This window comes from Xiphophorus maculatus, chromosome 21 (genome assembly GCF_002775205.1).
Source record: "Xiphophorus maculatus strain JP 163 A chromosome 21, X_maculatus-5.0-male, whole genome shotgun sequence".
In the NCBI taxonomy this organism is placed as follows: domain Eukaryota; kingdom Metazoa; phylum Chordata; class Actinopteri; order Cyprinodontiformes; family Poeciliidae; genus Xiphophorus; species Xiphophorus maculatus.
Window position 1 is genome coordinate 1,325,313 of NC_036463.1, and position 27,048 is coordinate 1,352,360.

General features: G+C 40.6%; 1 protein-coding gene across 2 annotated transcripts in view; it reads right to left on the bottom strand.

The window, feature by feature from the left end:
- The window catches only part of plppr5 (phospholipid phosphatase related 5), a 65,408-nt gene that overhangs the window by 10,312 nt on the left and 28,048 nt on the right, over positions 1-27,048 (bottom strand). For both annotated transcript variants that reach the window (XM_023325915.1, XM_023325914.1), the window contains 2 exons: positions 23,432-23,564; positions 8,033-8,283 (listed from right to left, as the gene is read on the bottom strand). In XM_023325915.1, the coding sequence (XP_023181683.1) occupies positions 8,033-8,283; positions 23,432-23,564 (384 nt within the window). The remainder of the gene's footprint in view (positions 1-8,032; positions 8,284-23,431; positions 23,565-27,048) is intronic.

The following is a 27,048-nucleotide window of genomic DNA, read 5'->3' on the forward strand; positions in this document are numbered from 1 at the left end:
CAGACGTGGTTTCATCAGTTGCAAGCAGAAAATCTGCATAATTATTAGATACAGGCTCATCAGTCTGAGTGGAATTAATCTATATAATGTGTTGTATAGTGAACCATGTTGCTTAAATTACTTTTCAGTAATAGTAACATTTATTCAATATTACTGTATATACACCAATCATAGGTTATATTGATATTTGCATTATTACTGAATACATTCCAAACAAATCGTAATCTAGAACGCAGCTGTCATGGTAACAGTCCATGTTTCCTAAAGCAATCTAGTGACCCACTTCATATCTCCTCTTTAAACTCTTCCATATTTTTCAAAAGCATACAGATTAGTAAGTTTTTTTTTTCAAAATGCCTGAATGAAAACATAAATAATAGATAATTACATCACTATGCTTACTACCAGCACAAAAAGGAACAAATCTTTCAAGGTTTTGACTGACAACCTGGTAACGTAGTCTTAGTCAGAGGCGAGTTCAGTCTGCCACACCTTAATGATACTAACCATAACTACAAATTAAGAGATGTAAAACAGATAAACAATGTGTGCAGATATTATTTAACATATGTTATTTGATAGGACATTCATACACTGTTGGAGCTCTGAAGCTATTGTTTTACATAATGCTCCCTTTAACGTGTTGCAACTGTAAACCTCTTGATGAAGTACTACAAGCTTCAGTAGATGCAGAAGAATTATACATTGTCATATCTGCTTACTACTTAGAATCATTTAGTGGGATGCATACAGATCAAAAAAGCACAAAGCCAAATCTGTTCTGAAATATGTAAGGGTAATGTATATAGCACATTAATGCCGGCATATACAGCATTAATAAATAAATAAATATGTATATATATATATATATATATATATATATATATATATATATATATATATATATATATATATATATATATATATATATGAAGTAGATTAAAAGCATCCTCACCTAGAGGGATCAGGAGAAACCTGAGGCTGCAGCCTCTATAACATGGCTATTAGGCTAGAAGGTTGCTTGCTCTCAGCCTGTGAGCATGAGCTTCTACAATTGGTGAACAACAAGCTAAATGAATAAATGAAAAGAACCAATAACCAGCACTTTCAACCACTTCAAGTATCCAGCATGTTGAGGTGTCTGCACAGTGGAGCATGAAATTCAAAAGCTTTAATGAGTTATTGCTGTGACTTTACAGCTACGCTGGTTTTGTAACAGTAGTGCATAGGTAAAGTATATATTGAACCTAAAAAGCCACAATGACAGATTCGTCATTGCGTCATTATCTACCACAAGTGATAGATAAAGGTCGACAACCATTCAGCAGACCTTCAAACTCCATTAGTTGGTTCTTCTTCATGGGTGTCCGCAGCCTCCTAGATGTCTTCCAAAGCTCCTTAATCAGTTCATGCACTTTAAGGGTCACAAGAGCTTCTTTGTGGGTTTCTGTGGCCTTCTGGCTTTGTCCACTGCTTCTTAGATCCCGGCATCAGTGGCATTAACACAATCTACAGAGCTTGTCATGACTTTCTGAACTCCTCTTCTCGGTCTATGAGGTCTGAAATTTGGACATGACCCTGTATAGGCTCCTTTGATGAGTCTGGAAACATTGAGTCCAGTTCAGCCCCAGAACTATGTAGTTCCTTGAATCAAGCTATCAGTTCTCCAGCTGTACTATGAGCCACAGCTTGTTAGATCTTGGGTTGTTTCTTTTGGCCACTGCACTCTGAACAGCCAGCTTCTTTAGCCATTACCTCTTGAAGATTAACTGTCGATCAGCAGTTATCTCTATGGTTGTGTATGTCATGAAATATTGTTTTTGTGTTAAAAATATTTGTTTGTTGGCTTGACATAATATTCTTCTTTTCTTAGGAATTAAATGTTTTATGTTTTTCATAAAAGGACATAGAATGTCCTAGAATGAATTAATAGAAAGCATTCTTTGAAACATCACTCTAAAGTTTAAAGGTCTCTGAAGAGATGTAAATACACACAGGGAGTAGAAGGGCCTACTCCACACAGCAATTTTTGTGAACAATCTGTTTAAGTCAGCTAGGTATATGCATGCAATCAAACTTCAAATATAAAACCAACAGCTTCTGTGAAGACATCCTGCTTGGTTTTCTTTAAGAAGGTCTGAGATTCTACAGAACCCCACCCACCTGAAGCAAGCAGTCCTAACTGGATTTCTACACTTAAACCGTGATGGGTGGGATTTATTATCTTTTCAATGTTAGATATTAATGTTAGATAATGTTCAATATTAGAAGTAAATGTTTCACAAAGAAAACACAAGTGATAGATAAAGGTAAACACTACACAGGTTGTCTCCCAACACTCCTAACTGGTTGGGCAACCTTTAGAGGTAAAGTCTGTAATCAAGCATTTGCCATGAGTTGCAATGAGCCTACATCACTACAGAGAATCATTGATCCACTCATCTTTGCAAAATTGTAGCCATAAAGCCATGTTTGAGGCTTTTTAAGTATGGACCACCATTTGGAGGTGATGCCACTGCATCTCAACTGGATTCAGGGACTAACACTTTTTCTCACCACTGTCTATCCCAGCAGAAAGATTCTTAAGTGTACCATACTCCAGAAGGATTTCCTGACCTAAACTAGATTTACATCAGCAATGTTTGCAGGTCATATCCAGTTACTGTTCTACATTTGTGTGCAGTTAGTTGCTTCCTGGATGATGTTGGCGATGCAGAAAGGCAGCACTGTGTTGATGACTGAGAAGCCACTGCACTGATGCCTCTTTCCACTCATGACACGTTTTACTGAGACACAAATCTATTAGATAGATTAGACTTACACAGGATTCCACTTTGCTGGGTGATGTTAAATCCTCTGAAGTTACATAGGCCTGTTTGAAATAAGATTCAATTATAGCAGACATTGTGGAACATCTCAGACTGGGGTCAGTCACCTTTTAAGTTGTCATTTCCCAGACCTGCCAAATATGACAGAGTGTATTGATGACACACACATCCTTATCACTGCTGCTGCAGGAAATGAACAGGAAAGTGACTGAAAATATTTTTACTGCTTCAGCATCCATCTATATTAACTAATTGAGAAATTAAAGCACGTATCACAGTACACTAAAACTCATGTCACGGTAATCTGTGATCTGACCTTGTACCTCACTGCCTGGTCTGGTGGTAGAGCAGTCTGAGCAGGAACCTCAATGTAGGGGGGGTTGCCTTTTCTAGTCTACTGGTATTTAGTGCATAAGTACCCACTGTCCCTGATCTCTGAAGTCTAGGTTTGAGCTAGTTAGTTTCTGATAGGCAGTTAGAGGGGCAGTTCAGGTTGGTTGTTTGGTGTTGCACAGATTGTCAGCAATTTACTTTAAATTTTGAAACACTGTTTTGTGATTAAGAATTTAGACATGTCTGTTGAAGACTTTAACAAATCTCCATCAGCAGAATTTCTGCAGCAGTGTTCAAGAGAACAATTAGTAAAAATTGCTGAGCACTATAAAATAAGTGTTGGTGACAAACGGTTGAAAGAAAATGATAAAGCAATTTTAAGGGAAAACATAATTGAAATGGGTGTTTTGTCTTTGCCTTCAAGACCTGAAGATTTGGGTTCTCAGGTTGTAAAGCCTAAACTTTTGGATTTTGAACAAAGAAAAGAGATATTAAGATAAAGAATGCAATTGGAGAAGGAAAAGGAGTTGGCTTTGGAGAATTTATGACAGCAAGCAGATTTGGATAAGATTCTTACTATGGAAAAGATAAGACGGGAAACTGAATTAGCAAGAATAAATGTAGAAAGTGAGAAATGAAATCTGATGAAAGAAGGCAAATTGTCTGTGGAATCTTGTGTTATGGACTCAAAATGTAAAGCCTCTGATATTTTAAGTGACTTGCGTTTGGTGCCTAAGTTAAGTGAAAAGGATGTTGAAATTTTTTTCACTTTGTTTGAAAGGGTTGCAGAGACAAGAGACTGATCTGATTCAGACCACATAGTTTTGCTTCAGTGTGTTTTGATTGGTCATGCTTAAGAAGCTTTCTCTATGTTGAGCCTAAATGATGGCCAAGATTATGCTAAGGTTAAAGCTGCAATACTTAAAGCATATGAATTAGTCCATGAACCATACAGACAGAAGTTTAGGAACTGGAAAAAAGGTTACAAAACTTATGTAGAGTTTGCAAAGGATTTGGAGATTCATTTCAATTGATGGTGCACTCCGTCTGAGGTTAAAACACTTGGTGACCTCTGTAATTTAATGGCTCTGGGACAATTTAAGAACTCTGTTTCTCAATAATGCATTGCAGTGTACATTACTGAACAGAAGGTAAAAACTGTATCAGAAGCTGCAGTGTTGGCTGATTTTGTGTTGACACATAAAGATACTGGTGGAGAGCACACAGATTGGATGAGTGCGCCAAACTGGCATTCAATACGTTCTGGAGGTTCTTTTTCAGACCACAGTAACGGTCTTCAATTCAAGATATCTACAATGAATTACTGACTATTTGAAATGCACATTTCAGATATTTACAATTAAATAATGACTAGTCATAAAGTAAATTCAAGATATCTCGATTTTAGTTTTGATTAGTCATAATTCTAACCAAAGATATCTCGAATGACAACATAAATCAAGATATCTTAAATTTATTTTTGGATAGGAGATATGTAGTTTTGACTAGTGAAAACTAAATTATAGATATCATAAAAGCAAATAACGACGAGACAAAACTAAATTAAAGATATCTTGAATTGTAATTTTGACTAGTCAAAATTCCTTTTAAGACAGGGGTGTCCAAACTACGGCCCACGGGCCAGTTTTTATTGGCCCGCAGCTAATTCTGGAAATATAATTGAATATGGCCCGCACAAGAAGCTTGAACTCAACTCTGTTGCGCTTCTCAGTTTCAACACTAGATGGAATCAGCCACAGAAACAAAATTAAGCGAAGAAAAACTTTTACCGTGAGTCACCAGAAATGGCAGCACCAAAGAAACGCAAAATAGCAAGTGTGTGTAGGAGATTTCAAATATGGTGGGAAAATTAGTATTTTTTCAAAGAAATCAAAGGAAAGTGTGTCTGTGTGATTTGCAATAAAGATGTTGCTGTAATGAAAGAGTATAATGTTTTTTTGAGTATAGTCCATTGGCATTATGAGACCAAACATCAGACCTACATCATACACTGGTGCCGAACGAAAATAGAAAGTCAAGCAAATGGCAGCTAGCCTGCAAGCTCAACAGCAGTTTTGTTTCTCGTGCTAACAAAATACAGGAAAACGCCACAACAGCAAGTTATGAAGTTGCTAAACTTATTGCCCAGCACCGTTTTCAGACGGTGATTTCATAAAGCAGTGCCTCATCAAAGTCACAGAAATAATGTGCCCAGAAAAAGTGCCTGATTTCACCAATGTGATTTTATCCAGAAATACAGTGGTGCAGAGAATTGAGGACTTGTCAGCTAACTTGAAAGTTCAGCTAAGAGACAAAGCTTGTGCTTTTGAATTTTACTCAATAGCATGCAATGAGAGCACAGATGCCACAGACACCGCACAACTGTTAATTTTTTTTGCGGGGAGTAGATCATAATTTTTGCTGTACGGAGGAGCTGCTGGATACGATGAGCCTAAAAGGCACAATGACGGGAAAAGATACTTTTGAAGTTGTGTCAGAGGCAGTTGAAAAGATGGGCCTTAAATGGGACAAGCTCTGTAAAGTAACAACGGATGGAGCTTCGGCCATGACGGGCGAGTGCAAAGGAATGGCATCATTGGTGTGCGTCAAGGTAAAAGAGTGGAGGTGAGGCTGTTAGGATGCACTGTATAATCCACCAAGAAGCGCTGTGTGCCAAGACTATCCAGCTGGGGGAAGTGATGAACACTGTTACAAAAACTGTCAACATAATTCGAGCTAGAGAACTGTACCACAGAGAATTTCAGGCTTTCCTATCTGACGTGGACGCTGAATACGGGGATGTACTCTACCACTCTGATGTGCGCTGGCTCAGCTGCGGCTCTGTGCTGCAGCGGTTTTATTCGCAGAGATCAGAAATCGACCAGATTTTAAAAGAGAAGGGCTGACCTCTTCATGAACTAAGTGACCCTCTGTGGCTGGCAGACCTTGCATTTTTAGTTGATCTTACACATCATCTAAATACACTGAAGAAGAACCTATAAGGCAAAGAACAGCTGGTGTCACACTTGTATGCGCACATGAAAGCCTTCTGCGTAAAGCTCCGCCTGAGCATTGAGACACAACTACGAGGCTTTAATGCTGCACACTTCCCTGCGCTGTCTGAAATCAAGTCTGCTTTTCCAAAGGCTGACCTTTCTGCTAAAAAGGAAAAATATGTGTCTGTGATTGCATCTCTCGTGACAGAATTCAACCAACATTTCCAAGATTTTTCTGTCATTGAAAAACATATCAAGCTGTTCTCGACCCCCTTCCTGGTGGATGCAGAAGAAGTGGAAGAGAGTCTGCTGTTAAAACTGATTGAAATGCAATGTGATGATTCTCTGAAGAGTCAACATCAGCTTCTCTCCCTCCCTGAATTCTATCAGAGTTTGCCAAGTTTCCTCTGAGACGCCACGCAAAAAGAATGATGAGTCTGTTCGGCTGAACATACATATGTGTACAAACATTTTCTCTGTTGAATCAGAACAAAAGCAGACTGAGAACCAGAATGACCAATAGTCCTTCTTGTCTCAACCACCAAACTTTCTCCTGACATGTCAGTCATCCTTCAATCCAAAGGACAGCATCACTGCTCCCACTGAGTGCAATGTTCTTCACATTATAGGTGAGTTAGAAATACACACAGTATTCATGTGTCAATATGTCACCTCTACTGTGTGGCCGGGCCCTTTGTTTATTTTTCTGTATTTCACCCTCACTAAAAAACAGTTTGGACACAACTGTTTTAAGATATCTCTAAATGAATTAGAGATATCTTGAATTACACAGCTTTTCTATTTAAGATATCTTAAATTAACATTCTGAATAGTCAGAATGACATTACTGATATCTTGAATATGTATTCTGTATAATCAAAACGTCTCTGACTTGCGTGGCAATTTGAAAGTTTAATAAAACAATGAAAAAATAGAAAAAGAATGGAAAAAAGATGTTTGAAAATGCACAACTTTCATGTTGAAAATGCTTTGACAATAGCAATTTTAGCTTTTCAAAGTTGTTGCATTCGGTTATAAATTATAGTTACGGGTGTGTCCCGTCAAATGACGGATCCAGTGTCGTAATTTGAGATATCTTGAGAGGAATTTTGACTCGTCAAAATGTACCGTATTTTCCGCACTATAAGGCACACTGCATTATAAGGCACACCTTCAATGAATGGCCTATTTTAAAACTTTTTTCATATATAAGGCACACCGCACACCAAGGCCTTTCCTCTGGGTCTTTAACATCCCTGTTTTAGAGCTTCTAATTGGTGCTGATTGGAAGTCGAGGCAGCTGACCAGTGTCTCCAGAATGACATCAGATCCAGCTTAAGATGCACCATTCCTTCTTACTAACGCAGCCCATTCTTTCTGTCTCTCTGCCACTCTCTTCCTTCTCCCTCTCCTCTCCTTTCCAACCAGTTATGATTTTTGTTAAATTAATCCCATTTTAAGTTATCCCATGCATTGCTTCCCTTTAATTTGTTATGGTTCAATAGTCAGACATTATATATACAGTATATATGAGCTTTATACACACACACACACACACACACACACACACACACACACACAGACACACACACACACACACACACACACACACACACACACACACACACCATGGCCTTCTTTGTTAAATGACCTAGATAACAAAGGCAATCTGCTCTCCACTCCATGCAGGGAGTAACTGGCAGTCCAAAGCCATGCATACATGACTGGAGGGCCCTTCAAAGAGCAATCAAAAATACAACTAACAGAAAGAAAAACTGAACCAGCAGCCTTCAGAAAACAGTGTAGATACACAGCTAAACTGATCGGAGTGCTTGTAAGATTAATCTGGTCCACAGATCAGAAAGATAAACTCACAGCCAGATAGAGAGCGGCGTAAATGCTGAGAGCAGCCTCCTTTGAGGGAAAGGTCTTGCGGGCCCTCAGGACATCGTCTTGATTCCCTGTGCAGGCCTCTTGGTGGCTGATGTAGCGCAGCGCCTGTTGACACCCAAGTGCTGTGTAGTTTGGCTTGCACACCGTCAGGAAGTACGGCGCCAAGTTTCCTGTCACTACCTGCCCTGCATTGACGAAGATGTCAACCGTGAAGAGGCCAAAGGCGTAGACTCCTGGGGAAGAAATGAAAGCTGAAGAGGTGGACGACAGATCATAAACAGGACAAACTAGATCACAAATCTGATGCCATAGAAATCCTCATAGATCTTAATAATAATAATAATTTACTTTGCTCGGGTTGATTTTATGAGTTTTTAAAAATCATGTTTCAACTCTATAGCTGTGTCCGAATTCAGGGTCTGCATCCTTTGAAGGATGGATTTGTAGGCTGATTACGTCATGGCGTGGCAACAAGGCCAGTCCAAAATCAGACTCCTTCACATGCCGCCGCCAAATGCGTCCTCCTTTCCCCAGATTTGAAGGATGGGTCCGGTGTATCCTTCACGGCCCACCATATCCCATAATTCATTGCGAGTCCCAACCAGGCATTCAGGCAGAGCGACAATGGCGGTGAAGAGCGGCAAATTATTTTTGTTATATTACACTTTAAATGACACAACCTGATTTTGTAACGTTTTTAGGCGAGAATGTAAATGTGTAAGTGTCGAATATCTGCTCGGTTCACCAAAACATAACCTGCTCTGACATTTTCAGACATGTCTGCTCCCGCTGCGTTAACAGCCAGCTCCCCACGCCAGCTGCCAGCTGGGCGGGCTCTTCAGGTCTGGTATACTGGAGAACGCCTAAATCCTGGCACATTGTTTTAAAAACTCCCACTAGCTTTCCCCAATGAGTTAAACACCGATATTATTCAGACAGGTAATATCTACTTGTAAAATGTTTGGTTTACTAACGTATTTCCTTTATTCCTGAGCAAATCGGTTTGATTGATCAATGTTGAGCCCTCAAACACACTAGTATTATTTAACTATAATCACTTACCCGAGATTTGGACGGAGATTTGGAAAATAAATAATTTGCTTATATTTATCATGGTAGAAATGTGCAATACATGTTGGAACATTTTAGAACCAAACTAACAAATTGTGGTGGATACAATGTCTATATTTCACACCTGAATGTATACTCTAATTGTGAAGGGGAGAAGGTGAGGTGGGAAGACACCAACGGTTGTCCTACATTCTATTTTTGGTTTTGATTGGAAGACATTGAGAATAAAACAAGACTCAAATTATTTTTTCGTCTTTTTCTGCTGACTTCCACATTGGTGACCCTGAACATCTGCGAACTTCTGAACATGTTTTTTAATGAGAACCCACCAGATGCTGCCACCGCTTCTCCGCCAGCTGTGATTTGGGACCCAGTTTCTTTCCAGGCGGCCGTTACTCCAACTGCCGCTTCTGCTTTTGCTGCTGTTATCAAGTTCCAGAGTTCAGGCAGCATGATCCAGTACCATGGGTAAAGCATGTGGAATCCCAGATTTGTGGTTATCCACAAATGAGACCAAGTACTTCCATGTAGTTGCTGCTTTGGACTCTGTTTCCCCCCGCCGTCTGATGGGTTTGCTGAGGAACCCACCAAGCGCTTCCAGGCACTACAGTAAAAATGCATTTCTACCAGGTGTGACTGGTGCACAGCGGAGCATCATGCCAGTTTCAGCAGCGGACGTTTTGTGCGAAAGTAACGGACCGCCGCTGTGCGTGGCTAATGGCACTCCGAATCGCACTTTTGGATCGAGGTTGGTGACTGTGTCTTTCAACGGACATCAGTTTCAGTGGGACTTTGTAATAGCTTCTGTGTTTTTACCTATTTTGGGTGCAGATTTTTTTGTGTGCTTTTAGGTTATTAGTACATGTTGCTAATAGCTGCTTAATAGATCCTTTGTCTTTTGATACATACCCCTGTAAACTTGGCGGTCCCGGCCATCGACCCCTCGCCAACATGCTTGCCACAGGTGATGAGTATCAGGGTCTGTTAGCAGAGTTCCCAATCTTTAATGGTTCCCACATTTTCTGCTACCGTGGCAAAGCATGGGGTGGAACATTGTATACCTACAGCCAGTCCACTGGTTTTTGGGTGAGCGCCACCTAGACATTGCTAAGTTAGTGATAGCAAAAGAGGAGTTTGCAAACATGGAGCATCTTGGCATTGTACAACGCTCCAAAAGTCCATGGGCATCTCTGTTGCACATGGTTCCCAAAAGAGACGGGGGTTGACGACCCTGTGGGGATTTTCTGCGCCTTAACAACACAACCAGTAATGACAGGTACCCAATTTCTCACATTCAGGACCTTTCTGCCTGCCTGGCTGGAGCAATCGTTTTCTCTAAGGTGGACTTGGTGTGAGGTTACCATCAGGTTCCAGTGCATCCCTTAAATGTACCCAAAACCGCAGTTATCATGCCTTTTGGTCTTTGAGTTTTACAGATGTCCTTCGGTCTTAAAGCACAGACTTTCTAGAGGCTTATGGATTCAGTCCTGCAGGGTAGGCCATTTTTGTTCGTCTATTTGGATGACATATTGGTGGCTAGTCCCTCTGCGGAAGAACACATGGTGCACCTTCGTCAGCTGTTTCATTCAGTGAACATGGCCTGATCATCAACCCAGCTAAATGTCAGTTTGGACTGCCTGCAGTTGAGTTCCTAGGACACAAGAACTCAACAGCAGGGGCAACTGCAACTGCAAGGGGCAGTTCCCCTACCTGCAAAGGTTGAAGCAGTTTCCGCTTTTCGCCACCCTCCCTCAGTGAAGCCCCTGCAGGAGTTTTTGGGGATTGTAAACTTTTATAACCGTTTCATCCCACGGGCAGCTCACCTCGTATGAAGCACTTAGAGGCAAGAAGGGGGACCAGCAGATAGAGTGGACCCCCGAGAGGGTGCAGGCATTCGATGATGCCAAAAAGGCCTTGGCTAATGCTGCGCTTTTGGGCCATCTATTTCCAGTGGCTCCTGTGGCTCTAATAACTGATGACTGTGATTATGCAGTTGGGCCAGTTTGTGAGCAATGGGTGGATGGTGCCTTTCTTTTTGTTGCAGGAAACTCCGGGATGCTGGAAAAAAAAAGCACCATTGATAGGGAACTGCTCTCCCTTTTTTGGCAACACGCCATTTCCTGTTGGAAGGCAGGGGCCTTACTGCTTTTGTTGACCACAAGCCTCTCACTTTTGCTATGGCAAAAGTTTCTGAACCGTGCTCGGCTCTGCAACAACGTCTGCCATTTGTCTGCCATTTCAGAGTTCACCACTGACATTCAGCATGTGGCTGGCAAGAATAATCTGGTGGCTGACTGTCTGTCCAGAGCAAAGGTTGCTTCTGTGCATTTAGATGTGGGCTACCTCGCCATGGCCACAGACCAACTGACCGACCAGGATATTCTGCCCTTTAAAGTGGCTGAATCCAGTTTGCATTTAGAGGAGGTCTCCTTTCATGATTGTGGTGCAACCCTTCTTTGCGATTTCTCGACTGGCAAACCTCGGGTTTGGTCACTACTACTTGGTGTTGGCGGGTTTTTGATGTAGTTCATTCCCTTTCACACCCGGGCGTTTAAGCTTCTGTTAAACTGGTAGGGGAAAAGTTTGTGTGGCCGGGACTCCATAAAAATGTACGGACATGGGCGGCTGTCTGTTTCTGTTCCGCTGTCATCAACCACTTTGGTTGATGTGGCTCAGGCATTTATCTCCTCCTGCGTGTCCCAGTTTGGTGTGCCATTGGACTTGACCTCTGACAGAGGTCCCCAGTTCACTTCAGAGTTGTGGACTGCAGTGGCAGAGAGCCTTGGGGTTAAACTCCACCATACTGCTGCCTACCATCCACAGGCCAATGGTCTTTGTGAGGGTTCCACCGCACAATGAAGGCTGCATTGCGGGTCTCATTGGTGGATAATAGCTGGATAGATTGCCTGTGTTGGGTTTTGTTGGGCCTGCAACAAAACCCAACAAAAACTTTTCGGCTACAAAAAGTACAAAAATTTGGTCCTGGGCAAAACTTTGATGGAAAACAAGGGTAATTTCTTCCAGGTCCAGCGGGTGCAGTTGATTCCCAGAGGAGTAGAACAGTTCTAAATGGGGAATCTAGATCGTTTGCCCCATTGGCAGCACATCACAGCCTTCCACAAGTGTTTGTGCCAAAGGACTTAATGTCTGTATGCATGTATTTATCACACTGCCTCCATACGATGGTCCACTCTGTGTTTTGGAAAGGGGACCTAAGAATTTTTTGGTGGAGTTGAGGGGTAATTAGGAGAGTATCTCAGTGGAACGTTTGAAGCCAGCTCATTCTTCAAGATGGCGCCGGCGCAGCTGGCTGCCTGCAGACGCAGTTCCCGTCGTGTGTGTTTGTCTGTGTATATTTGCTGTAACCGATTAATGATCTGTGCTTGAAGAACCCATGGATCATCAGTTGGGCTTTCCACAATGGCTGGATGTGGTTCTGTCGATGTTCTCCGCGTTCGTCTGCTACTTTTTATACTCTTGGTTGCGGAGAACCTCGCCGAGCGGAGTAGCGGCATTGTTTGCTCGCGTGAACGGCTGATTGTGCTGTGTGGGCCTCTGCTGCTGCCCGGAGACGGGCCGGTGGTTCCGGAGGAGTTACGGAGGAGACGACGGAGCTGCGGGTCTGGAGTTAAACGGAGGTAGAAGAAGAGACGGCGCAGGCCAGCGTTACCGGCGATTATTGTGGGGAACGTGAGGTCTTTGGTAAATTGGACAGATGAACTCACGCTGCTGGTTAGGACCCAGAAGGAGTACTGGGAGTGCAGTATCTTCTGCTTCACGGAAACCTGGCTACACTCGCTTATTCTGGACTACAGCGTGGATGTTCCTGGATTTTCCTTGGTGCGGGGGACAGGGACTGTTCCAAGAGTCGGAAGAAGAGGGGCGGCGGGATTGCACTTATGTGAGTGAGAGGTGGTGTAATCCCGGCCATGTTAACGTGAAGGAACAGATTGTAGCCCAGACATTTAACTTCTGACTGTGGGAATGTGGCCGTGTTATTTACCGAGGGAGTTTACGTCCGCCATTTTGATCGCTGTTTACATTCCTCCATCAGCTGATGCAGCGGTGGCCTGTGACGTCATCAGCTCTGACACAGCCAAATTCCAGACTAAACACCCGGACGTTGTGATTGTGTCTTGTCTCTTGTTTTGTCTCTATGCTGTAACTGCGAAGTAATTTCCCTGCTGGGATGAATAAAGTACTTCTATTCTATTCTATTCTATTCTATTCTATTCTATTCTATGTGTTACCAGGGGACCCAGTTGAGTTGGCTCACCCACCTTGCCATGGTCGTCCCCCAGTTTCTTTACCCACTCTTCTGGTTCCTCCCCTTACAGCTGGTTTGTCCCCCTCAGGTGGACAGTTTGGTAGCAGTCGATCTGGAGAGTCTCTTTCAATTTCAACCCCTGTTCCTGTGAAAAGAAGCCGTGGTGGCCGACTTATAAAACTCCCTAGTCGTTACCGTTATGTATTTCAATAGTTTTGTATGTCGCTGCTGTTCAGTTTTTCCTTGGTGTGTGTTTTCTTTAATGTACTTGTGATGTTGTTTCACATATTATGTGTAGGACAGGGGGTCCTGTCCTGTTTTTGGGACAGGACCCCCCTACCTGCAGGGGGTTCCTGTGTATATATTTCACATCCAAATGTATACTTTCATTGTGAAGGGGAGAGGGTGAGGTGAGAAGACACCAACGGTTGTACTACATTCTAATTTTGGTTTTGATTGGAAGACATTGAGAATAAAACAAGACTCACATAATTTTTTTGTCTTTTTCTGCTGACTTCCACAAGATTTCTTTTTTTACTATGGAACAGCCTTTACTATAAAAGGTGAAGAATAATACAGAAATCAGGAATAATACATGGCTGAAAAACAAACTTCAGCTCCATTGTTTTTTTTTCTTCTCCGCTCTCTGCTTCACGCTGTCACGGTTGCTAGGCAACGTGAGTTACGTTGAGGTGGGGACGAAGACAGGTGGTGAAGTCTAGACCTGTCCGAATTCACAGCTTTTCTCTTCCGAACTTAGTTTATTCACAGCCTTGGAAAGACCCAGTCTACATAGCCCGATCCTTCGAAGGATGCAGAGCTTATGTATGTACTGTATATAAAACCATGGGTTATGGATTCTAAGGATTTCTTTGTATGTCATTAATTTTTAAGGGTTCTTTCTTCCTTAAGCAATTAATTTAAAGCTGCAATATGTAACTTTTATTAAAAAATGTACATAATTGCTAAAATTGTTATGTCGTGACGGTATATTAAGAGAAAAGATTGATCTACTTCACCTCCTCCCTGTGCTGCCGTTGCCATCTGGAGAAATGCACTACTCCTGATCAAAAACAACCATCAGAGCCAGGAGGAGGGTCTTAGTGCTGTCAATCGACCTTATGTACTTGCTGCTCAATGTGATAATGGTAGAGAAACAACTTACAATTGCAGGAAAAGCGTGGCCATGCTAACTAGCCTCAGTACTCATGACAGGCTGGGCTAGTTGCAGCAAAGCAACATGTATGGGAGGGAAAGGATGAACAGCGCCACTCAGAGGCTGATTGCCAGCTTTAAGACCCGCCTCCTGACTCTGGTTGGTTGTTTCTAGATAGCACCAGGAAAAGCTGGATGAACCTGATTTATTTCACACACCACATAGTGACATTTTCAACAAATATGTAAAAAAATAATAATTATAAAGGTTACAGACTGCAGCTTTAACCATAATGAGTTATATGCATCTTATTACAAAATGTAGTATGTATTTATTCAGATTGAAAGAAAAAAAAGATTAATAACTTTTAAGTTTTTAAAATAATCCAAAACAGGAAATGGAAGTGAAAGTTCCTTTGATTTGATATTATAAGACCTCCTGAAAACCTGAATTAGAATGGTTTTTAATCTTGATCTTGAAATAAAAAACTGTAAAAATGGATTCCTCTTTCTAAAACAGCAAAAGAAAAAATATATTTTTGTCACAAAACTAGGATATTAGAAACTAAATAGTCACCACAACATTACAGTATGCCATTTATTTATTTACTAGCTTACCAAGAACTAAGTTAACATCCAGAAGGATAGTGTGAAAAGTCTAGTTGTGCTGTAGAAGCTCACCTTCAACCAGCACAGACCTGAGGATGTTTCTGCAGAATCTCTTGATGTTAATACTCCCTGAATCACGTTCACTCAGCTGCTCAAACCGACCAACCGGCCTTTTTTTTCAGTGACTGAAAGGCTTTAACAGAATAATTGCCTCCACTCTGCTATAGTCCAATCCTCTGTCAGTCTGAATTATGCAACAGGTGCTTACTCAGGCAGGTTTTTCACATACAGTCTCACACACACACACGTCTGAGAAATGTTATTTGTCAAAGCAACATTCACAGCTTTTCAAGTCCCTGTCAAGTGTTTGTGCAACACTAATTAAATCTTACAGGCTTTGAGAGGAACCTATGATTAGAGACTGCAGCGCGGCATCAGAGGAGTTTGGTTGTCATCAGCTGAACTCATTCTCTTTCCTGTCTTACCAACAGAGTGTGGAGCTGCTCTAGATGCTGACAGCTCCACTTCTTAACAAGCATCAAAAAGGTTTAGTCAAGCGTTGTGTGACTCAGTTGCTGTGTAGTCACCACGCTCCTTATCTTTTTGACATTGTCCCATTTTCTTCGCCTGTCTGTGTTTTACGGATGGCTTTCACTCCCAGCTTCCTTCATTCTGACTCAGGAACCACAGAAGAAAGAGCAAAACTTGCTTAGCAGGATATGAATCAGACTGAGTCTGCTTTCTTTGAACACAGCATTGTGTCAGAGCTGCTGTGGAGAAATGCTGTGTGTGTGTTCTGAGCAGATGCTCATGGAGGAAAGGCAGTCCATCTGTCAAACAGCTGGACCAGGATATTTCCATCCACTGTTTAAAAAGACACACAACTTTTTTGTCTCACTGTGACAGTTAATTAGAATGAACTGCCTCTCTTTCAGGTCAGTTAGGATGAGCAAAATTATTTTTTGTTTTCTAAATATCAGAATAGGCAGAGCTAAAATCCCAAATTCTCTCTCCCATTTGAGAGCAACATTTTTGTCTTTACTTTCCTCAAATGTATAAGTTTACATACAGTTCCTTAGAATTTGTTAAAATAGCTTTTTAAACTGTACAATGTTCAGGGTTTCCTTTCACAAGCTTCTCTCAGTGATTTGCTGGAATTTTGTCCGTCTCTGTCTCAAGGAGTGTTTTAGTTCTGAGATCAGAACTTTGTGAAAAAAAAACACACCTGCACCACCTGCATCAGAAGAAAAAGACACTAGAGAGCGGAGTCAGGCCGCAGCGTCACAGTCAGAGGAACAGTGAAATACGCGAGTCACAATTTGTCCTACTGTACTTTGTATTGATGATTAAAATGATTATTTTAGAAGAAGAAGAAGAAGAAGAATTACTTTATTCATCCCAGCAGCGAAATTATTTCGCAGTTACAGCAAGAATTTTTTATACACAGATTAACACACACAGAGCTGCGTCTGCAGGCAGCCAGCTGAGCCGGCGCCATTTTTGCATTTTTGAAGGAGGACATGCGGCAAAGGTCGTCGGGACCCGGGAGTCGAACCCGCGACGTCCGCGGGTCTAAAGCCTCTATTTTACTGTAACTATTCCACTGTAACTATTTTACTGTAGTTATTTGTAAGAAAACATTCTATTTGTTAAAAAATGCTTAGGGCTGAAAATAGGTTTTGTTCTTTGGTTTCAATGTAGAGTATTTAATTATGCTGTATAATACTTGTAAAAAAATAAAGGTAACTACTTCACGGATTTCCCCTATCACGGGTTCTTTTCAGAACGCAACCCCCGCGAGGGTTCACTGTAATCAAAAGGGGATTATTCCAATCCTGTGGGAGTTTGTCACCAGAGTGGAAGTCCATAATTGGAGTCAGAAACAGGTATGGAAGGACTGCTGGATATTTTTACTCACATGATGTGACTTTTAATCTGGCAAGGACTGAATGCCTGACGGGATTTTGTATCAGTGATGGAACAAATGCAGGTTATAAGAATAACCTAACGGTGTGAAGCATGGCGGCAAAGGCAACAGACGAACAGATGTTAATACAGAAATATTTTTGATCCTACCTGCCATGAATAGGAAAATTTAGACCAAATTAATGTCCAATAACGAGAAGAAAGATTTTTTTTTATACGGTGAATGTAAATATCTGAATTTTACCTGTATATGTGTGTATACATGTATAAATGTGTGTGTGTTTGTAATGCACCTCTTGTTTGATCTAGTGCCAGTATCTCCACACAGCTGCAGTTCTACACAAGTCAACATCAAAGTTATCACAGCTCCCCAGACTCTCCACTCACTAGTGCTCACACACAACACTTTGGCAAAGTCAAGGCAGAGGTGTTGAATACAGAGTGACACAGTGTGAAAGTGTTAATTCATATTTTATGAAATGTGTTTATCTGACTGTTGTCACCCTGACACTCAAGAGGAATATGTCTGCATAGAATAGAAATATCCTTCATCTTTGAAATATCTGCAGAAGATGTAGAACAACAACATTTCTGCAGTACAGTGAAAAGGTAAAAGTGGTAAATATAAGAAACTTGCAGGTGGATCCACATACTCACATCATAAGAGATTATCTATGATTCTTGTTATGGTTGGTGAGACTGAATCATAAAGAGCCAAAGCACCAACAGCGGGAGTAGAGTGCCATAGCTGAGGTTTATTTAAAAAATAAGTAAATTTTAAAAAAGCAAAGAACTGTCATGTTCCGTGTTTTTCCTGTGTATTTATTTTGAGTTTCTGTGTTTCTGAGTTTCCATGTTGTCCTGTCTTTCCCTTGATTGTCCCCAGGTATTTCTCGTTCCCGTAATTACCTCCTGTGTATTTAGTGTCACCTGTGTGTCTGTGTCTTTGTCGGGTCCTCGTCTCATTTGGTGTCTAATGTGCTCAGTCCTTCGTGTTGTCCTGTCGTTATACCAGCTGCTACCGACGTTGAGCCCTGGCTTCCGCTCAGTCGTGTTGCCTGTGTTTTTGGACTGTTTCTGGATTTTGTTCATTAAATCTTCATTATTCATCTAACCTGGTTCCATCTGCGTCTGCCTCACCACCTCAACACCACCATTACATGACAAGAACTAAATAACTGGCTGTGCATGAAGAAGGAGTAATAGTGCATGACATAGACAAGATCATGAACCAACCAAGACCAAACCAGAAACCAGTGAGAAACAAGTCAGACAGAAACTTAAGTAGTACAGGAGGCAATTGAGTAGGATTTTTATGTCATGCATTAAAATCTTCTTTCCAATAAAGATAATGCCACTAGGATGGACTTTCTGTCCTTACTGCCCACATCTGACCTAGATCCTTAACCCCAGGGTTAATGAAAAGAAAAGAGCAGAAGTGAAAGGTCTGTTCATATTGTCATTCTTCTATGCAAAAATAATCAATTTTATAATATAGCACTGCCCCTAATTTAAAATACACTTACAGCTTTAGAATTCTGCATAGTATCTTACTGATTGACAGAGTGGACTGTGCATCAACACAAAGCTCTGAATGCATGCAGCTGAAGACACTGGTGGAGTGTGTGAGAGCTCCACGGCCCTTAGCTCTGTTCTAAATTTAATCTTCCCCGACCAGCGCAGCCACACTGAGTCATTATGCAAAGCCTGGGTAGGCATGAATGAGAGGAGAGTGCTGTGAAGCTGCGAGATGGCTGAGCACATGAGGCTGCAACTCCACTGCAGATAGAGATGCAGAAACCAGTGGGAATAAATCAGCTCTGTCTGGCACACATACAGATATACAAAAGCAGACACACTGAGTGAAATACATGTGAGTTTTGCTATTAGCTAAAATAAAGCAGGACAACATGTGAAATTAAGCAGAAGCTGAAAGCATTTGGCTCCTGCTTGATGTCGGGAGGATTTGGAGGGAAATGTTGGATGTCTCTGCTGATGCTGTTTTAAGATTTCACTGTGGTGAATTATACAAGTTACAAGATCAAAAAATGTGGACTGTTTACACACCTACTGCAGTCATTAAGGAATACAATCTGTTACTTCTCTTTATAGAAACATGACAGTCTTTCCATTCACAATGCTAATAAGAGTCCTAAGCCAGACAAGATAAAGCAGACAGCTGGGAGAATAATGAGAGAGACGGGTGTGTGTGGGGGGGTGGGAGGTGCGCGCATGTGTGTGTGAGAGGAACATGGCAGCATCAGCAGCTGATCACAGTCAATAAAATAACATAACTCAGTGTTGAGCATCTTCCACAAATGTCCATAAGTCATTTTTTCTAAGCCAAACTCTGACTTCAAGTCTCTAATGACAAACTCTCCTTTTCTCCTCATATATGCCCTCTGGTCTGCCAACAGCAGCAAACTCTGCAAACTTCTACCGTTTGTCCTCATGTCTTTTGTAGAGCAGACCTATTATGCTCCACTGAACGATTTTGATAGGTCAGTGGGTTATATAAAACATATAAAACAAGATTTCACCTGCCCTGTTCTGCATATTTTGAGCACCTTCCAGACTGAACTGTTTCAGGGCTGTGTCATCATTATGCAAGTTACTGCTACTAGCTAGCAAATTAGCTCAGTGATTACACTTTATACACATCACAATGGCTGCCAGCAGATGCATCTTTGACTCTGACTCAAATCCTGAAGCAGTAGAACTGGAGCCTCCTGCACAACCATGAAGGAGGCAGCAACATTTTCTGGACAGAAACAACCTCAGGAAGGGCCGAGGAGACCCGCTGGAGCTCCTAAAAAGGAGACCCACTGGAGCTTTTTACCCTGTATGAGGTCCTGGGTCCGTCTACCCATTCATGTTTTCATGACTTAACTTTTTTTGTCTTTTTGCAAACCGATGAGACACCAAAAAACACTAATTTTTTGCCAATGAAATGGCTGTGTGGATTTTTTTAGAGAGCTGATTGTTTCTAGAAGCTGTTGAGACCAAATTAATGTAGAAAAAGTATGAAAAGACAATTTTGCATAACAAATCCCGTTTAACAAATTAAAATCTGACAATTATCACATGGGGAACTGAGCTTTGAGTTACAACATAACATTTAATTCAACAAGAAAAAAGAGCTGCTTTAAATAATAATTATGATTATAAAACTATTTTGTTTCATCAGTAGAGTTTGAGCTGAAAAAGAGGAGGACACGCAGTAATGGTCCTGAGGGCAGGAGTAAAGGACTAACATCCTTCATTGGTATATTTTGGACATTTTCTGATGGGGACCAGAAAGCAAACTCACATTAAGCCAGTTTTAAAGTCTCAGCATTGGCTACCTGGCAGGGGCCCTCTGTAGGTTCCCAGAGTGCTGAGCAGCTGAGAGTTAAAGAATCAATTCTCTCACTTTAAATTCCTCATTGTTGTATTCATAGTCATTACTTGTTTTATTGGTAGATTTAATAGATTTGATCATTTCACTGTGTATCTCTAGTGGTTATCTGTCTGTCTTTCTATTTTTGTCAAGTTTGATCATCTGATCAGGCAGCCAGAGAGAAGTTCTAAAACTGTTTTCTTGTCTTTACATTGTGTTGATTCATTTTGAGGGCAGCAGAAGACTACTTTTTCAGACATTTTTTATGATTTAGTTTTAGTCTTCATGTTCTTTTAGTTATTATGTTTTTAGATTTTGTTTTCATTAAACCTCTGTGATTGTTATCCATGAATGTGCTATGTGATCAAATGTTATATATCTTAAAATAAGTATTATGCTTTAAAAAAGCATATTTTTTAACAACATTGCTAAAAATGATGGAATTAACCAACAATTTGTTCTCTCAGAATCACCTATAAAATAATATCTTGTTGGTCATACAGAAACAATTTCAAAAATTATGGTTGAATGCTGGATATGCCTTAAGCCCATTAGAAACAATGAGTCAAAGGTTAAGTGGATTGATTATCACTCCAGCAATATTACACATTATTCTAGTAATTAATTCTAGCTTAATTTCTCTTTAATTAAATACATCATAATATTTCCAAGAAAAATACAGATTTTAAAGTGTATATATAGCAGCAGTAGTCAATAGTCATTTTCTAATTAATGATTGGATCATGCTTGATTTTCTTCAAAGATCAAACATATCTCAGAATGGTGCATTCTAATTAAAGCACAAAATATATATTCCATAACACATCCTTTGCCAGTGGCAACACTGCTTTCCCACATTCACAGCAACATCAGGTGCAAAACTTCATTTACACATTTTCTCTTCAGCCAATATCACATTTATTTATTTACCCTATTTTACCAATTCAAAAAAAGATTATGTGAGAAACTGAAAGTTTATCATTAGACAGTAGCTGAGCAAACTTTTTTTTTAAGTGCGGTGGCTTTTAACAAAGGGGGCTGGGTGGGGGCCGATGTGGTACGAGTTATTAAGTAGGACGTTCTGGTACTGCTGAAGCCCTGTCCACACGGAGACGAGATGAGGTGACTGTGCATTCACAAGGAACAGATGTTTTGGGAGACCAGAAGAGATCATTGTTGAAACTGGATCCCAGACTGGATAAACTGTGACTGACCATGACAAAACAAGGAGCAAGTGTCCCTGGAGACATTTTGATACAGATTCAGAAAGTGTGTATTCTAAGCTTTCTAATAATGCCAAACACATAGAAAAGAAAAAAAATGACAAAGATATGGCCATTTGAATGTTGCCTCCACTCTGAAATGTGCTGTTTATCAACACATGTTCTGTGGTATCATCAAGTAAACACATCTTGTGTTGTTTTCTACATATTATGTGTTGTTTTAGTTTTAAAAAACACTGGACACAGAATATGTTTTAAACTGTTGACCAATCACATTTCTCTCTGGATGTCTGCAGTTGTGGAACTTTCCACAGGAAAAACAATCAATTGAAGCAGCTGCTTGTTGTTTATTTGTTTATTTTTTGTTTGTTACTTTAATTAATAGCCTCAAGATCCAAAAGACATGAATAAAAAAAATGCTTTCACCAGATTTAACTCAAGCTAGTTTTTTGTCTGTGTGGCTACAGAGGCACTTTAACCTTGCAGCAAGAAGATCTTTGGTTCAAATCTTTGCATGAAGCTGCATGTTCCAGTGCATGTGTAGGTTCTCTTTGGTACTCCAGCTTCCTCACACAATGCAAAAACATGACTGTTAATTGTTGCTCTAAAATTGCCTTCGCTTTGAGTGGATGGTTTTCTGTCCCTGTGTTGCCTAATGGCAACCCACCTGCCACCCAATGACAGATGGAGGTAGTCATCGCCTGAGCTCCACTTCTTTAATCCAAACATTCAACATATTTAACATGCAAATAGTTTATCGCAACTGACGTGTTAAAATTATTTAACACAATAACTGTGGTAAGGGAACACAATTATTGTGTTAAGTACTCTTAACACAATAACTGTGTTGAATTTAACACAAACTGTGTCGCCTGTATTGAGTACACATCACTGTATTGAGTTTTGGCGCAATTTGTGTTGATATTAACATATCTGTTTAAAGAGTGTGGGAACGTCTTAGAATTTCAGAGGAGGAGCTGAATATATATTTCTATAAAACATAAACCCTTTATTGTAATGCATTTTTTCACAGATTAAATGAATATCATGTTAAATTCAATAGTAAATAATAATAACTATTGACGTGTGCAAAACATTCTAAGCAATCAAAGTTGTAAAAACTAAAGGACGACTTTCACTGAGGCTCCAGTCCTTGGTTCAGGGTAAAGAGCCGTGGAAAGAAATGTGATTGTTCATGAAGGACACATCGTTACCCCGACCTGACCCCCGAAAAGCAGCAGATAACGACAAATACAACATGCTAGATAATGTTTTATTTTATTCTTTACATGTAAAGGCAAAATATATCCAGCCAGCCAGGAAATATTACTAGCCTTGTAAAGTAGAGATACCAAAAGTCAAGAGGAAAACCATTCAGATTAAAGTGCCCAGTGTTACAAAAGACATTTGCAATGTCTCTTCAGATTGTGAACAGTTTATAGATGTTTGGATCTGAGCATGGGCTATAAAACTTTTCCAGTAAATTTAACTCAGGTAAAATAAATTAGTTGGGCAGTGATTCCTTTGAAAACATTCTCATTGTATTTCTGGAGCCAGTGTTTCATTGGGAAGAGTAATTTTAACTGGAAAGTTGTGGGATTGGTCCCAGTTACCTCCAGACTAATCCTATGTTGTCTACAGACTGGGGTATGAGTGTGTGAATGTTGGGAGTGCCGCTTTGATTGGTCAGCGTGACTAGAAAAAAGCTGGAGAGGTTGATTTCATTTACTCTGAAAAAATTAGAGCCTCACCGAGGAACCGGAAGGTTCTGCGCACCAACGGGTTCAGGTAACAACAGTCGCCAGTTGCCACTGTCTTCTCTGAGCGATCAAACTCTTTGGATGTGTACTGGACCAGGAACAACACCGTTTCAGTGATTGTGATCTAATGGCAAAAAAAAGATCGGAGACAAATCACAGAATTCAGTTCATATGAATATTTTCAGTCATGAGACTGGGCTCCATCTGCACATCTGTGGAATACACTGAAACATATGGGGGGAGGGAGTACTGCAGGAGAAGGGAGAGCTTATGTGATGAGATTTAGCTTTTTTAAATGAGTCTGACAGCCTGAAGGCTAAAACTACTGCTGTGTGAACGCTGGAATCTAGAAATAAATACCTGGGTGGATCTTTTTGCTCTGCAGGAACACTGACAGCACAACAGACTGGAAAATAAAACCAGGGCCTTCTAGAAGAACATTTTCACAGATAACAAGTGCTTCACAGAAAAAAAGAAACAAAAATCAAAACATAATCAAATATCTAGAGAGAAATTCAAATGATACAGATAATTAAACACAAAGACAATACTATTCAGAATACTCTTAAGGAAAAGCATGTTAGGATAAAAACATCTTCAGCTGGATTATAAATGTTAAACTTCTAGCTCAGTCTGTGTTAAAAATGTCCTGTATGGGGCCCTGAATGTCTGGGGCCTTCAACTGCTTCTTAGTTTATTTATGCCTTGGGCCGGCTCTAACTGTGATCAGCATTACATTGTGTTTGAAGATCCACTCGCTGATGTCTTGATTGGGATTTAACAGAAGTACAAAAACTAATTTATTTTAATTGTATTTTTTTGATTTGTTGCTTTTAAAACTCTGTGATTGTGTTTAAATATTGTCAACAGTGTCTTCCATTATTACCCAGTAATATTTTTACATTCTCTGTCAGCCTGACATTTTTTAATACAAAAACAAGGTGGACCACCTCTGTGCCCTGACCACCTGACTTAGTTTTCTAAGGAAAACCTGGATTTGTACATGTTTTAATGACTAACAAACTTTAATAACCGCAAAGACTAGAGACGCCCAGCTCTAGTATGGTAAACTGAAATGATACTCAGGCTTTGCCCTATTTCATCATTGTTCTGTAACACTGAACATGTTCCTGGTTCATTTTTCTGTTTGCACACAGAACAGTGTCTTCTCATCATGGGGGCTGTGCTGCAGCTGTAGAGATAAAAATAACAGCAGGCATTATTCAGCAACTAGAACCATACTTCACAAAACCTGGTTTCCCCTCAGCTCTCTTTAGTATCACCTTAAAAAACACAAGAAAAAGAAACCAGAGGGAGCCCAACAAATTACAAGTGAAGTCTTTGTAAGTAGTGATGACAGAAACTTCTTCTCAGTGTCACATTGAATTATAAAGCTAATCATCTATAAGACAAACATGTAATCCACCTCTGTTATTTGTGACATGTTCGGGGTTATAGGTCAGGGTAGAAGCTGGGCTAAAATGTCAGTGTTTTCACAAAAGAGGAATTTTCATTGTTCAGATGAATACGACAGGGAGAAATTTCCATTCAGGAATTCATTTAAAAAAAACTTTCTAGGGTCTCCTAAACATTGTTTCTATGTGAACGTGGGGCACCAATGGTTATGTGTTGAGGTTTTTCTTTAGTTCAGAAGATACTGCCTGTAGAGATGTCCCTGCTTTAGAGACCGCACCAACCTCTTGCTGTCAGAAATTTGTCTGAAAACTCTTTTCCACTGTGGGATTTTTGCCAGGAAATGTGTTTCTGGCTGGTTTCACACTCCACACAAAGGAGTTAATGTCTAATTCAGAGGTTCTATCCTCTGGGATTTGAACCAACAACTCACAAACCATTCCTGGTCTGGATGCTTCCACTAGGCTGAACATCCACACATATGATATTCAGTCAGCTAATGTAACACAGTGTATCCAGGTGTGCAAAAGTTTGTGCACAAATGTCTGTTGTGTGGTCTTGGAGGCAACTGGTTCTCCCAGCAGGAGCCCACAGTGTAGCAGGTAATGCTATGTGTTTATTTGCCTGCTTGCTGCTGGTGTGAGGCTGCTGTAGCTGCAAAGATTTTCCATAACCTGTCCAACATCCTCACACTGGGTTCAGATCCTCACCTGCGCCATCTAACATCATTGTGATGAACTGTGTCTCCATGTTCAGCTTGGATTTCCTGGGATTAAAATTAAGTAATAATAATTCTGTAATTAATTCAATTATCTCTTCTATTGCTTCGATGATCAAACTTGAGTTGCTTTAGAAAGAGGACCAGCTGGTGAATGATACAGTTGTCTCCTTGACATCCCCCCGTGTGAATTTCATTACAGATAAGTGGACGGTCCACTCTGTTCTCCAGCAGGGGCCAGTGGACAACAAGTGGACAACAGTGGACAACAAGTGATAATTCTACTCATTCAGCTCTACTCCACTGTTGTTTCATTCGATCATCCACTGAACAGCCAGATGTGAATGAATCTGTGCCTGTAGTCTGACTGTTTATGTGTGGAAGTCTAGATGTTTTCCTGTTATGTTGAAGTCCTCATCAGCTTGTCTCAGAAAGATGGATAACTCACCAGTTCATGTGATGCACCCGTCCCTTAGTACCCAGCTGCCTGTTTCTATCAGATGGTAGCTCTTTCATTATGGGAGCCACAGTGCCATGTTTTAGGAAAACATTAGGGAAGTTTAGCTTTTTCTCAAGACAAACGTTCGTCACCATTTTTTAGACACCGTCTTTAACATTCCATAGAAATATGAACATGAAATTTAGTGAGAAAATTAGTAAATTAAGAGTAGTTTTGGCCTTTGTGCAACTCATTTTCTAGTTATCAGGTTTGAAATTCTGGAATTATAACTACTAACAAAAAAAGAGTTGCAATTGTTTTAAAAAGACAATTGTCCACAGTGAGTTTTATTTAATCCTTGTATCTGTCCTTATCTCCTCCAACTGCCCAACATGTTTAGAAACCATCTTTGGGAAAGGCAAGGCATGGCTGAGGTCCAAGGTCAGACTGCAGTCTTGGCTTAGCAGCACTGAGAGCCAAAGACCATTTGTCCACTTTCTCATCAGCTTTAACAGGAGCTGACAGCGCCACAGTGACAATGTGTTACTTGTTTAGTTCCTAAGTACCTCCCTGCATTCTCTGCTTTCTGTTCATATATGTCTGAGTGGACCTGCTCCCTGCAGGCTGCAGCAGGACAATGTGGTCAGGCCGTCCTTTTATGGCTTATTGGCTCAACTGCTCTTCTGGTGATGTTGAACTTGTGCACTCTTCTTTTCCTCGATCCTTTGTCCTTAAACTGTCACTTATTTAATTTTATACACATCTATGCCAGGATGCTCATCTGTCATCATCAGCAGTGCACCACAGGATAAGGTTTAACAGGTCATTTAGCCTTCCTCCAGACAGCTTCCACTGTCATTCCCACTGGCTCCATATTTCTCCGTCTGCAGGATAATCAGGTTTGTAGCCACAACAGATGTTAGATGGAAAGACAACACTGGCTGGCATGTGAGCAATAGACATGGCTTCACAAAGAGACTCTTGAGACAAGATTGAGGACTATCACATTTTGTATCCACTCTGTAAATTCCAGAGATC